At 38.7% G+C, this 14,000-nt stretch overlaps 1 protein-coding gene across 1 annotated transcript in view; it reads right to left on the reverse strand.

The window, feature by feature from the left end:
• The window catches only part of kifap3b (kinesin-associated protein 3b), a 32,766-nt gene that overhangs the window by 1,612 nt on the left and 17,154 nt on the right, over window positions 1-14,000 (reverse strand). The window contains exons 15-19 of the mRNA XM_079614025.1: window positions 13,381-13,506; window positions 11,815-11,913; window positions 10,382-10,467; window positions 5,802-5,967; window positions 5,375-5,456 (exon numbers count right to left, since the gene is read on the reverse strand). Of these exons, the coding sequence (XP_079470151.1) occupies window positions 5,375-5,456; window positions 5,802-5,967; window positions 10,382-10,467; window positions 11,815-11,913; window positions 13,381-13,506 (559 nt within the window). The remainder of the gene's footprint in view (window positions 1-5,374; window positions 5,457-5,801; window positions 5,968-10,381; window positions 10,468-11,814; window positions 11,914-13,380; window positions 13,507-14,000) is intronic.

A 14,000-nucleotide genomic window follows, 5' to 3' on the forward strand; every position in this document is an offset into this window, starting at 1 on the left:
CATTATCTAACTGGCTTTTAAATTCCAAGAATGACTTTTGAGAGCTTGGAGCATCAGGAAGAATAAGCTGAAAATTAGATTTTTAAAACCAGTCACATTTTGCACTCCATGCTATAGTTTAGCAGCACAAGGGAGTATAAAAATGTGCTTATGAAATAACAGCGGTATAATTTATTTATCCATTACATTTCAGCTGTATAAACGACTATTCCTGAAAATTGAAAAATATTCTTATATTTTTGGTTAAAAAAAAAGTATTAATCTTTACTTGAATGTATATATATATATATATATATATATTCTCACATATATAGATGTTACTAAAAATAAATGTACAAAATTAATCCATTTTGGTGGTGGTCCAAGCGACTGGATACATTTCATAACCTTATAACCACCGACATTGATTAATTGTAATAATTACGTTAAATGAGAAGTGTACAAAGAAAATATAATAAATGAATGCACTAAAAATACACAGACTTACAATCACAGAACAAGCATCAACCAATAAAAACAAGACAGAGTCATCTTGTTTATGACGATATGAACCAGAGATGTAAAAACAAGTTGTCCAAGTATAAAATGAAAAAAGATTCGTAGTAAAGTATGGGACGCATATTGTCCCATCATGTAAGACTGCCAAATGCCAAGATTTCAATTCAATGAGCTCTGCATGCCAATGTAAGCCATACCTCCAACAGTATATGAGCCTATACATACTGGTTTAACATACTGCATACTATTGCCTATTGGCAGCGTAAAATACAGGCTATGACATGTGCAGTGTCAAGTTACAATTGTGTGTAAATAGACTGAAACTATTACATTATTCAAGTAAATTGGATGAGTCTGTTTTTGTTTAAACATAGCAACTAAGATATATGAATAAAACAACAACGGTGATGTTTCATTTTCGAGTGCTCTGGGTGTAAAGGGGAGTAAAACAGCAGAGGTGTGACACGTTCCTGTCCTTCTTGCACCTCCACGAGGTTTTTACACTCATTCAGGATGAACAGATCCAGGAAAGTGCTGCGGTTCTAGAAACAAATTGGCCACTGGCTCAGTCTGCTTCCCTTTAAACCAACAGCTTCAGGCCTACGGCCTTTAAATTATGAGCTGTTTGCTTTGCCCCTCTGTGTCCATATTACATTGTGTTGTTTTTAGCCTCATATGACCTCCAGTAATCAAATACAGCTAGCTCCCCTTAGCACCCCGACTCTCACACACTCTGCTGTCTAAAATATGTCTTTTTCCTATTGGCCTGCCAGATCTGTCAGGCTGAATTTGAACAGCGGGTAAGAGGGATTCGTGCACGGATCGACGCCACCCGTAGGTGCTCTGAGCCTCTGGGTTTACCTCCTCACTTGGGCTTCCCTTGGAAGCAAGTTCTTCAGGGCCTGGGATAATTTATAGCTGCGAGTTATCAGGGTTAGTTTTGTGCTTCAACTTGATAACCCGTCATTAATTACGGGAAGATGTTAATGCCCAAAAAATGACACTATGAATGAACTCAGATAAGAAAACTAATTAGAATTTGAATTCATTTGACGATTTATCTCAGTCCTGCGACCGACCCGGCCTATGATCCATAGCGAGCACATTCCTGTCCAATTATGAGGCAGCCTGTCACCTCTTCCTGCACGGGCCTTGAAAACAGGGCCGTAAAAGCGGGGCGGGGGTTGGATTGACAGCTCATAGGGAGCCAGGTCGGCCCTGACGTTCCGGGGGGAAATGGCCAAAGGTGCCAGTAAAAAAGGCCCTTTTAACCAGACATTGTTTCATTGCTCAGAAGAGTGTGTTTGCACAGGAAACGGGTCTCGGCTCTTTTATAAAAGGACGTTTCTCCTCCTTTTTTCCCCAAGTTGTTCTCCAGCCCGCGCTTTGATCTTGTGCTCCTGTCACGTCTCCAGTTACATGCCCCTACCTTGGCTGTGTCAAATCAACAGCACCCCTTTTTTTCCCCCTTCCTTTGCCTGATTGCGTCTCCACATCCCTGTTTTCTATTTTCCTCCTGCCTTCTCGTCCAAGCTCCCCGAGGCTTTAGGGACACGCAGCGCCACACTGCTCGAATGAAAGCGGATTTGTCAGTCTGATGTGTGCACACAAAAGACACGCACACAGAACTGGTTTTCCATCAGCGGACAGTGTGTCTGTCCCGCTCATGCTCAGAGTGACCAGTTTTAGCTTGATTCTGCACCTCTGTCTGTGGGAATCAACAGGGCTCTGGTGATAATCATATTGGTATGTAGGACTCAATACAATAATATTGCAGTGCTTACTGTATGATTATTTAAAACGGTCATATATTGTGATCTTTTACTCATTTGTTTCTCTTTCATCTGCATTGGGTTTTGATACAATGCACAAAAAAGTGTATATTAAATATATATATACTGTTTAGATATACAAAAAGTGTATATACATTATACATATACATTACATTAAATATGCATACATTTTTATTCATTATTTGAGGCTTTTATCCAAAGCAACATAAATTGCATTCAAGGTTTACCTCTTTGTTCCTGTAAATCAGTTCATTTATTTCCTGGGAGAATATATTGGTGAATTCTCCAACAATGTCAAACGGCAAACAATGTTGAAAGCTACATTTTCAGCATCATTACTCCAGTCTTCAGTGTCACATGATCCTTCAGAAATCATTATAATATGCTGATTTACTGCTCAAGAAACATTTCTTATTTTTATTAATGCTGAAAACAGTTGTGCTTTCAATTTTGATTAATTTAATGCACCCTTGCTAAATAAAATGATTTATCTTACCCCAAACTTTTGATCGTTAGTGTTTGTATCAAAAAGGTTTTACTATTGTCATCTGGTGATCTTCTCATTAAAGGACAAGTTCGGTATTTTACACTTAAAGCCCTGTTTTCAGATCGTTTCTGATGAACGTGAACACCCCTGACCACTCAGTGAGTTTCACGTCTTTGTAAACGAAAGTTTAATGCATTTTTAGGAAGGATTGTTCCAGTGCACCTATGCAGCCATTGTGGAGGGGGGGGGGGGGGGGGGGGGGGGGGGGGTGCTACCACAGAAACCGAAAGTTCTTGGGCCAGCAGCATGTGTCCAAATTTCACATCTTAACCGTTCTATTTCATCAGAAACTATCTGAAAACAGGGCTTTAAGTGTAAAATACCGAACTTGTCCTTTAATGAGAAGATCACCAGATGACAATAGTAAAACCTTTTTGATACAAACACTAACGATCAAAAGTTTGGGGTAAGATAAATCATTTTATTTAGCAAGGGTGCATTAAATGAATCAAAAAAGTATGAAGCATGCAACAGACTATAGTTAAGCAAACCATCTGGATTTAATTTATACATAAATTAAAGAATTAAACTGTCAAATTTATTCAATGTGAATGTACATTTTTGATACCGCTGTACTATTTTAGAACCACACGACCCTACATGGAGTGAATCAAATACATGTTTCAGGTTGGCACGTGAAGTCAAACCACTCCAATTGGGCCTGCGTTCACACACATCTTTTCACAAGCGTCTTAAGTAAAGACGGAGACTCTATTTGATTATTATGGTAACCTCTGTCACTCAGAGCTGCCCACTCAAATTAAACCATTCATCCCAGGACCCTAATGTTGCCCCCCACCCCTCGGTGTATATTTGAAATGTATCACTTTACAAAGAGCCGCTGGAGAACTTGCCCCTCCATCTGGATCCCCGCCTCTATCCTCACCCACATGACAGCGCGGCGGCACTCAGCGCCACAGCCGTCAGTCCGCAAAGTGTCGAAATCCCCACCCAGCCAAAACAAACAGAGCATTCTCTATACAAAGCACACAGCGCATATTAAACACGTCCAGTGAAAGCAATCGTATCAAGTACGCACTACCAGGGCAAGTTTAGACTACAACAGTAAGTATGCACTATATCAGAGCTGCATCTCAAATAGGAGTGGCGGATCCATTTCCTCACAGATCAGCTCTTTGGCAGCCTGACATTCAATGTGAGCACCGGAGTGGATGGATATGTGAAATGTTATTTCATCTGTAGGCATGTGTGTGTGTGTATGTTTGGAGAGGAATGTGGACAATATATTTGGCTGCATATAACTTAAAAGGCATGTTTATTTTCAGGCCATAGAGTTCCACTGACAGAGAAAGACAACGTCAGAGTAATATTATTTGGTGCTTTGTTGAACAGCTGTACTTCAAATGATTAAACAACTTACAAAAGCCAAAAATACATTTAATGTGGACATTTCTTAAAAATACTGTTCTCTGAAGACCACAAAATCAAACTGGTGTACTCAAAGGGATTAACAATAACAAAGGCCTGATGGTCTGAGACCAGTATGTGAAAGAGACCATCACTTGCCCTGTTTTCACTACAGCACATGTTCTTTTTTTTGTGCCCAGCAAACCATATCCAAAATATTTTGTGATGTACTGCTAAAGCACTATTCTTTTGGGCAAAAACTGAGATCATTAATTATTGGGGCTGTCAATTCAACGATTAATTAAAAGATGGGGACACTTACTAGTCAGTAATATTATCGATTTGACTGCAATCTTGAACTTAACAGACCGTAGTCAGGTTAGACGCCATATTGAACTTAACGCAGATGAAAACGAGGCTGTGAGGGATAGACATCCAGTCTATAAAATGGCACACACAGGATAACGGTCCTAGATCACGTCATTTTCACAACTGTACTGAATATTGAACCTTTTTTTTTCCGGAAAGACGTTTCATCAGCTGAGCAATCGGATTGCTGTTAAACAACAATACAATCCTTTGAAAGCACTCTATTTTATCCCTCGATTTTACAGCCTCGATTTCATTAGTCAAAAATGAAATATGGCGCTACCATGACTAAGGTCTAGTCAGTGAACTGGATGATGACACCACTGTTTTTAGCAGAGCTGCTTTATAGCGGATTCGACTTTCATAATTCGACGTTTAATAATAGATGATTTTCGCAACAACGGCACTTGAACAGTTACTGAACTGAATCAACACTGAACTGACACAAAGTGAATAGTGACGATAATTGTCTTCTGTAGAGCTTCATATAGCTAAATTTAACTCATTTTGTAATTGAACTTTACAGTTATTGAACTGAATCAACACTGAACAGACTTCAGCTGGTGACACTGTCAATGGAGAGCTGCTTTACAACAGATTTGATCTCCGTTTGCATCCATGATTCTGTTAATATCCTGTTTATCACTGTATAAAGCTGCTTTGAAACAATGTGTATTGTATGAAGTGCTATAGAAATAAAGGTGACTTGACTATGATTTAAGAAAATACATTAAACAAATAATTTTACATATGTATTTAATGTAAGAGAAGCTGATGAGGGTAACAGCTGCACACTCACCAGGCGTTGAAGTCTCCATTCTGAGAGTGGAACTGGCTGTAGAAGTCTGGACTGAGGCCGGGCTCAGGGGGCATCATACCGTCTGTACACACACACAGAGTATATAGAGCAAACAAACGTATGAGACAGCGACCCAGCAGAGCCACTTCCACCCAGCAGCTCTCCTCATTTATCTTCCTGACAACCTCTCACTACGACAAGCCTTTGATGACACCAACTCGACGGACAATCGAGCCAAAATACAGCATCACAATTCTCGTGGAAAATCTGATCTAAATTTAAGGGTTTTCATTTTCCATGTCTGTCAGTTTGTGGCACAGGATGTCAATCAAGTCATGTCTGCAGACAAGAAAACAGTGAGTGTCTGTTGTGGTCTCAGCCATGTTCCTCTGAGGGCTGTTTTGGGTGTGTATGTGTGGTTTCTAACCAGTGCTGTAGAAGAGATCAGGCTGCTCTAGGGCGTCCGGGTCGTCTCCATACAGGTATGGCTCGCCATCCTCCATCTGTCTGCTTTCCACCATCTCCAGCCACTGCGAGTTATGCCAGCGAAACTTCTCACTTTGGATCTTCTTCCCCCACTCTTCATCATACTCCTTTACAGAACACACACAAACACGTAGATTTATTTGGCTGAGATGTGTTACTCCCCTCTAACCTAAATTATACCACACAGCTGTGCAAATTCAAGTTGTCAAAACAGGGCTGGCATTCTGCAATTCAGCGCCAGTTCTACTTGAACTCCCCACAAGCGATTTCCAGTGAATATCAGAGCAAGAGGGTCCCATACACTGTCATGCCTGGCAATCTAACATTTACCGTTACACAGACTTCTAACAGCACCCGGACCCTCCGCAGCAGATATATTTCATCCCACAATGAGGGCTTCTGTCTGAGCAGGGTTTTTCCCTATAGGCTGTGGCCGCTGATGGAGCCACAGAGAAACAGACTCTGGTTTAATCCAGTGAGGTCAGTGATTAAAGGTGCAGAGCCCACAGACTGGGTGAAGTGCCACACACAACACACACGTCGCACACAGCCGTAAGCTTTCTGCACAGCCTGCACTTTTGGTGAGATGGGGAATCAGTTGATTTTGTGCTATTGGATTCTTTTGCCAACGCATGTCAAGTGTGTCAGTGTGTCTACCTCCATCTTAATACACCTCTTCCAATGTTCTGTGCTGAACTAGTGCTTTTCTGAGAGAAGTACATAATACATACAATTTAATCATATCACATCAAATCAAATGTTTGGGTGTCAGTAAGATTTTGTAAAGTATGTTTTTGAAAGAAGTCTATTATGCTCACCAGGGCTGCATGTACTGTATTTGATAAAAAAATACAGTCAATATTTTTTATAATTTTTTAATATTACAACTATTTAAAATAATTGTATATTTTTTATATAATTTAAATTTAATTTATTCATGTGATTTATTACTGTGATGCAAATCTCAGTCTTCAGTGTCACATGATCCTTCACAAATCATTCTGAAATGCTGATTTGGTGCTCACATTACATTTCTTGTTGTTGTTATTGTTGTAATCAGTTGCGCTGCTTAATATTTTTGATAAATAAAACAGAATTGATTTGAAATAGAAACCTTTACACATTTCTGGTCTTTTTTAAAGGGTTAGTTCACCCAAAAATGAAAATAATGTCATTAATGACTCACCCTCATGTCGTTCTAAGCCCGTAAGACCTCCGTTCATCTTCAGAACACAGTTTAAGATATTTTAGATTTAGTCCGAGAGCTTTCTGTCCCTCCATTGAAAATGTATATACGGTATACTGTCCATGTCCAGAAAGGAAATAAAAACATCATCAAAGTAGTCCATGTGACATCAGTGGGTTAGTTAGAAGTTTTTGAAGCATCGAAAATACTTTTTGGTCCAAAAATAACACAAAATAAGACTTTATTCAGCATTGTATTCTCTCCCGGGTCTGTTGTGAATCTGCGTTCACGACTCCCCAGTGACGCTGCTGACGTAAGACGCTGATGACGTTAGACGCTGATGACGTGTTATCTGGTGCGCCCGAGCTTCGTTTACAGTCTGAGGGAGACGCACGCTATATTCAAGCTATTCTACATTGTTTGCGTGGATATCATTTTTTTAATGGTGCGTAAATGTGCATGTCACGGATGAGACACTTTTACAGCGTGCGTTTCCCTCAGTCTATAAATGAAGCTCGGGCGCACCAGATAACACGTCATCAGCGTCTTACGCCATCAGCGTAACTGAAGGATTGACAACAGACCCGGGAGAGAATACAATGCTGAATAAAGTGTAATTTTGTGTTATTTTTGGACCAAAAAGTATTTTCGATGCTTCAAAAACTTCTAACTAACCCACTGATGTCACATGGACTACTTTGATGATGTTTTTATTTCCTTTCTGGACATGGACAGTATACCGTATATACATTTTCAATGGAGGGACAGAAAGCTCTCGGACTAAATCTAAAATATCTTAAACTGTGTTCTGAAGATGAACGGAGGTCTTACGGGCTTAGAACGACATAAGGGGTGAGTCATTAATGACATTATTTTCATTTTTGGGTGAACTAACCCTTTAAGAATAATTTTTGTTGCAAAAAAAGTCTATTTTCATAATCTTTCATCAAAACTTCCACCTATGACTTGGCATTTTGGCTGAGGTCATCAAGCCATATTTTCGACCCCTGTCTTCCAAACACAAGACCATTTTCCAATCAAGTCCTGATGGATAAAAAGTCACACCTTTTTTTAGTTGAATATCTTGCTTCACATCACATTATGGAAGTAACGGGTAGAAAACAGTTTTCATGAACAGTTTTCAACATTCTCATGAATGTTGTTGCTGTGATAATTCTTTGAAGAGAGCATCATTTTGGCACATGATCTACCCCTATCAGCATCTGTTTTCGCTACAGGTTTAAACAATATAAATACACTTCTTGAGTTCAAGGGACAGTTCACCAAATTAAACGATTGTTCTAATGTCCGATTTTATGATGGCTTTTGTATTTTACATTGTGTGATGGTTTGGCACTATATTACAGTTTATTGTTTGTGGAACATGGGTCCAAGACAAATTCCTCTTTGGGGAACAATTAGACTTGAAAAATTAAAGATATACAGTTTTGGAGTAACAGGGTGAGTTTTGGGGTAAACTATTTAGTTTTCAAATGCTTTTTTTGTTTTTTATAACTATACTAAACTGAAGACAATGAATGAATTTGTTACTCTTGGCACAAGGCAGTGGGAAACACGTCTAGCATCGTTTGCACAGAGCTCACCCCATAAAGAAAGATTAAAAAGTTAAACCTTCTCTGCTGAGACAAAGTATTAGATGTACCAATACTAACTCATGCTGAGGTTGGGATTTTTTTTTTCAGCATTAGCTCTGTACGGCTGCTGGGGCTCAGAGCTCAAGGCCAGCTCTCTATCCCGGGGTCTAAAGGCCTACAGAGGCGCACTGCCGCCGCCTGCTCCGCTGAATGAAAATATGGATTAATCAGCCGAGGCCCCCTGTGGCAGAACCTGAGTAAATAAGCCCTGTTTCTCTTTTCTTTGCTGTGTCCATTCATCATGTGGACAGCAGCGCAGAACTGCGCGGGAGCCTGGGGCAAGAAGCCTGATGCAAAGCCCAGAGGGCCAGTGAGAGAGAATACACACTCACACAAACCTGCACCCAATATTTTATATATAGTTAGTTCACTCAAAAATGAACAGTTTGTCATCATTTACCCACCCTCCTGTAAACCTGTACGACTTTCTTTCTTCTGTGGAACATCAAAGAAGATATTTTAAGAAATTTAATTTTGTCTATGAGCAAAAATGTTTGGCTACTAACATTCTTCAAAATATCTTATTGTGTTCCACAGAAGAAAGAAAGTTGTGGAACGACATGAGGGTGAATTAATTATTAGTTGTGGCAAGTATTCATTTATGTCTGTTCTAGATTGATTTCCAGAAAAAAATATTAATTGATGCATCTAGATACTTTCTCCAAAAGCAAAAACAAAGTCTAATCCTGCTTGTGGATGTCAAAACTTCCTGTTGAGTTCCAGCCCCAAATAAACACATGAACCAGCTAATCATGGTCTTCAGGATGACTAAAAATGAAGGAAAACCTGTACCACGAACCTACCCCGTAAGTTTGTGATGAGCAGCATGACACTGAAAACACAGGATCATGAGCTGCAGTATTTGTATTTGAAACACAACATTTTGCAGATGGTTTAGTAATTAAAGGCCATTTCATGATTCATGCGAGTCATACTTCTCTAGTCAGAAAATAAGGAAATCAGATGTTTGTTGGGGAAAGTTGGAGGTCAATTCTACAAGGATGTAGATGCTTTGAGAATCATTTTGAAATCAGATCACAACTCCATAAATCAAAATGGAGTAGATGTTAGTTGACAATGTGCAATAAAAAAAGACTTACAAAGAAAGTTTTTCATATTTTTCACTTCATCTTTTTCTGTAAGTTTGTCAATAGGAGATGATCTTAAAATATCAACTATGCTACCATGAAGTAAACAAATGATAATTATAAAGTGGGAATTAAAAAGAAAAGAAAAAAAAAGCAAGTCTTCATATCGAATTAATCTGTAAAAATGTATTTAGCTTGAGATGGAACAATGCAATTGATAAACATGACTGCCTCATAGAATGGCCGATGAAAGCGTAAATCTGCATACTTGATACCAACGTCAGCCTCAGCTCAAACATGTCAGTCTGCTGAGCCAGAGCTATACATCTGCACTTTCTCTGTCACCACGGATACAAACCAGATCCCACACGCACGCTTTCATGTGGCCGAGGCTTAACGAGCAGGCTAATAAAGTGAATGAAACACTTCCCCAAACAAACCTGGCTCTCAGAGTTCACCACCAATTACTGCTATCTAATGTCGGTGAGTGAGCATTAACTGCAGAGATTTTATCAGCACTGTAAACACACATGGTCAGCATTGAGATTTGAGTGCAACCCCATGTGTAGTGGGGTTGTTTTAGAATACTTACGGCAATAATGTCCAGAGTGTTGTCACACACCTGTCGGATCTCCACATTTTTATCATGCATAAGGTCGATGAGGTAAGCTGGGGCCTCTTGGAGATACGGTTAAGGAGTTCACAACTCACTGACAATTAAAGCCCAATAATTGCTGTGTTCAATCTCAATTACCATAATTACAAATCTTCAATCAGTTAAAAACATTAACATCTTGCAAAAACTCAATATTACATTTTGTTATAGCCAGTGATAACTACAGTAGTGCACCTTCTTCATTCTTAAATATTGAGTTTGAGCGTTGAAGTGTATTGATAGGATTTCAGTAGTATTACTATTATGAATGGATCATATTTAGTATTATTAATGTAGTGTAATATTTTGTTGTTAATAAAAATAAAGCCACACATTTTGACCAATCTTGCTATAGAAACTATACAAACTAATTAGTTAAAAGTATGAGGGTGTAAACAGCTCAACAGCTCATTGTAAAATTTCTTATTTATAATCTTATAATTACAATAATTTTGACAAACCTTTTGGCAAAATTCTACGTTTTGTGGCCTTGGTCTTTAGACTTCTTAAAACCAAATAAAAATAGTAGGGCTGTCAAAAAATTAATCGTGATTAATCGCATCCAAAATAAAAGTTTGTGTTTACATAATATATGTGTGTGTACTGTGTATAATTATTATGTATAAATATACACACACATTCATGTATATATTTAAGAAATTGCATTTATATACTGTATATACATTTATATAATTTATATTATATATAAATATTTTATATATAAATATAACCAATTTTTCTTAAATATATACATGATTGTGTGTTTTTTTTATATATCTAAATAATTATACACAGTACACACACATATATTATGTAAACACAAACTTTTCTTTTGGATGCGATTAATCTTTTGACAGCCCTAAAAAATAGCCTTTGTCTGAGTTTGAGTCCCATTGGTCTGGGTCTCATGTGGTCTGTTATTGGCCTGGATGTCGGTCTACCTCAGGCATCACAGTATGTACTATAAAATGTTTTGCCATGAAACCCCAAAAATGTGCTTTATGTTGTAACATAAAAAAAACCCATTATTGAATATGTCTGAATCAACCTGAATACTACACAAGTTAGTAAGCTACACAAATTAAAGTAATTTTTACGGGTTAGGTCAAGTAGAAATAGATCTGTAGGCTAACAATTGTATCTCGCCACTTTTTACAGTGCAGACAAACCTGTTTTTTTTTTAATTCTCCTTATGTCTAGACGTGAAAAAAAAGCATGCATTCTTACATTAAGCTGCAGTACTGAAGGCTAAAGAACCCAACAGTATCAATGCATGGGTGAACACAGGCCAAACAGCTGTCAAAGACTATTTACAAAACATCTGCTGAGAATAACATACACTGAAAATCAATTTATTGTAACAAGGATACGAGTGTCCTTAATGATGACATCTCTGGTGGCCTGGTGGAAGACCATCTGGTAGAAGACGTAGATGATCTGACACACAAATTCATCGTCTTCCTGTTGGGCTGGAAACAGCAACACAAGCAAATGAAGAACATTACTTTGACCTCATGAAATAAAGCATTTTGCTTCATTTGAAGAAGTCGCAATCCTATCCTTATCACGAGAATATCTGCACATCAGCATTAAGCTGAAATGCAATACGGGAAAACTAACAAACACGCACACTCCAGAGCAGCTGCGCAGGCATTTCCTATCCAATGGTGCCTGTTCATGCGAGCTGATGTTCAAAACCTCCTCCAGTGGATCATGTTTATGTATGAAGGCTCTCGTGAGAAGCCGCCATTTGGCGAGAGTATCAACTTTTCCTCTGAAACGATACAGAAAGCTCCTATGGAGAACTGTGTGGTTGTAACGGCCCCCTCCTAACTTTAATAAAAGCCTTTATTTCAATTTTGATCTGGCTCAGAATGAACTCGTCCCCTGGGATCGAAATTCCTCTAGAAGAATGATAGCAAAGAGGCTTTAGCTGCTCCATGGGACCAGATACTGAATACCGCTACAGCAAGGAGCTGTACAAGCTTTGCACAAGCTACAAATAACATCACAGAGAACATGTCAACGCCTCTTCAGATGAGAAAGAGCCAATGAACGAGTATACGAACACAAGTGCCGAAATGATTTGTAAATAAAACAATACCCAAGCATCTGTCAATGCAGCGTTGCCACATAATGCTTATCACGAGGGAAACAAACGTCAGATTTGTTATTCCATTGTTGTAATCAAAGATACAAAATATTTTATGGCATGTAGTGCAAAAACATTTCAGATGTTGAATGTCATGTAATTGAGACCATTGTGTCTGGAGTGGGATAACAAAAAAGTGGCCAATTCAAGAACTTTCTTTTCTTTTTCTCTTTGAGAGGAGCTGTATATGTTGGGACGGTCCCTATCTTAGCCCTCCACCTCCTTGCCCTCCTAAACATTTATTCTTTTCATGGCAAGGAAAAGCCCCGCCATCAGGATTTATTGAAATGAGGGCTCACACTGAGCAGAACCAGCAAATCTGATGCATACCATGAGCCTGGTGCTTTCCTGTTCCTGAAAACACTGTCACTTCCCAGCACGTAATGCATAAAGCGAGAACCAGCCCTCCGTGTCCCTAGCAGCCATGGGCTGTTTATTTATTCTAATTTATTCTAATTTAATATTAGTTTAGTCTAAATAAACTCTTCAAAACTCATTCCATCAGATCACATTAGGAAAGACAAAGCATGCCAAACTGAAATCTGGTACTTGATTGGCTACAGACACACAAAGCAGGGGGGCTGGGGGCAGCTTTCGTGATTCAGCCAAACAAAAGTAGAAATCAAAACATCGCTGATCTTTTTTTTCCGGAAATTATTTTTATGGCTAGTGATAATGAAAAATATTTTTTTTGTCGAGGGTTTGGAGATCCGTTTGTTTCTTTAAGCACCCATGCACTGGCTCAATGCTAATAAATGTGTGTAAATGTTGGCAGCGCTCTTACCATTTAGCAGCTCAATAAGAGCAGGAATGATGCCGGACTTTGCCAGCATGACGGCACAGGAGTCGTCCATAGACACCGTACCGATCATGATCACCACCTCCAGGATCAGGTCATCCTCAGCTGAACCTGAAACACAGAGGTCAAAGATCAAATGCGGTTTAGTATGATGATAAAATTTGTATATCGTACTACTCCTACAAGGAATGCACATGGATGATTTACTAGCTTTGCTAAAATGTGTAATATTATGCACATATAGTAATACTATACAGAAGCATGATTGGACTGTCATAAGTTAGGCCATTTGTACACAAAATTGGATTGCAAAAATGTATCCAGACATGAGAGAGAATGTGATGTAGCACAAAATAGGATTAAAACCATTTGGAAAGAGATGTCTTGCAGAGTATCTTGCAATACTACATCTATATCTATTTTAAACAGCATTTTGAAAGATTCTACATACAAAGCTCATATTATTTGAGAGACGGCACAGACTATTTATACTTCTAAAAAATAATGTGTCACACCACAGGACCTTTTAATGAACAGACGAAGGCAGAAGGTGATTTATCTGCACAGAACTAGGAAAAACTGATCTACAACACCTTGATGTCAAT

Source organism: Phoxinus phoxinus, assembly GCF_949152265.1.
Source record: "Phoxinus phoxinus genome assembly, chromosome: 5".
Taxonomy (NCBI): Eukaryota; Metazoa; Chordata; class Actinopteri; order Cypriniformes; family Leuciscidae; genus Phoxinus; species Phoxinus phoxinus.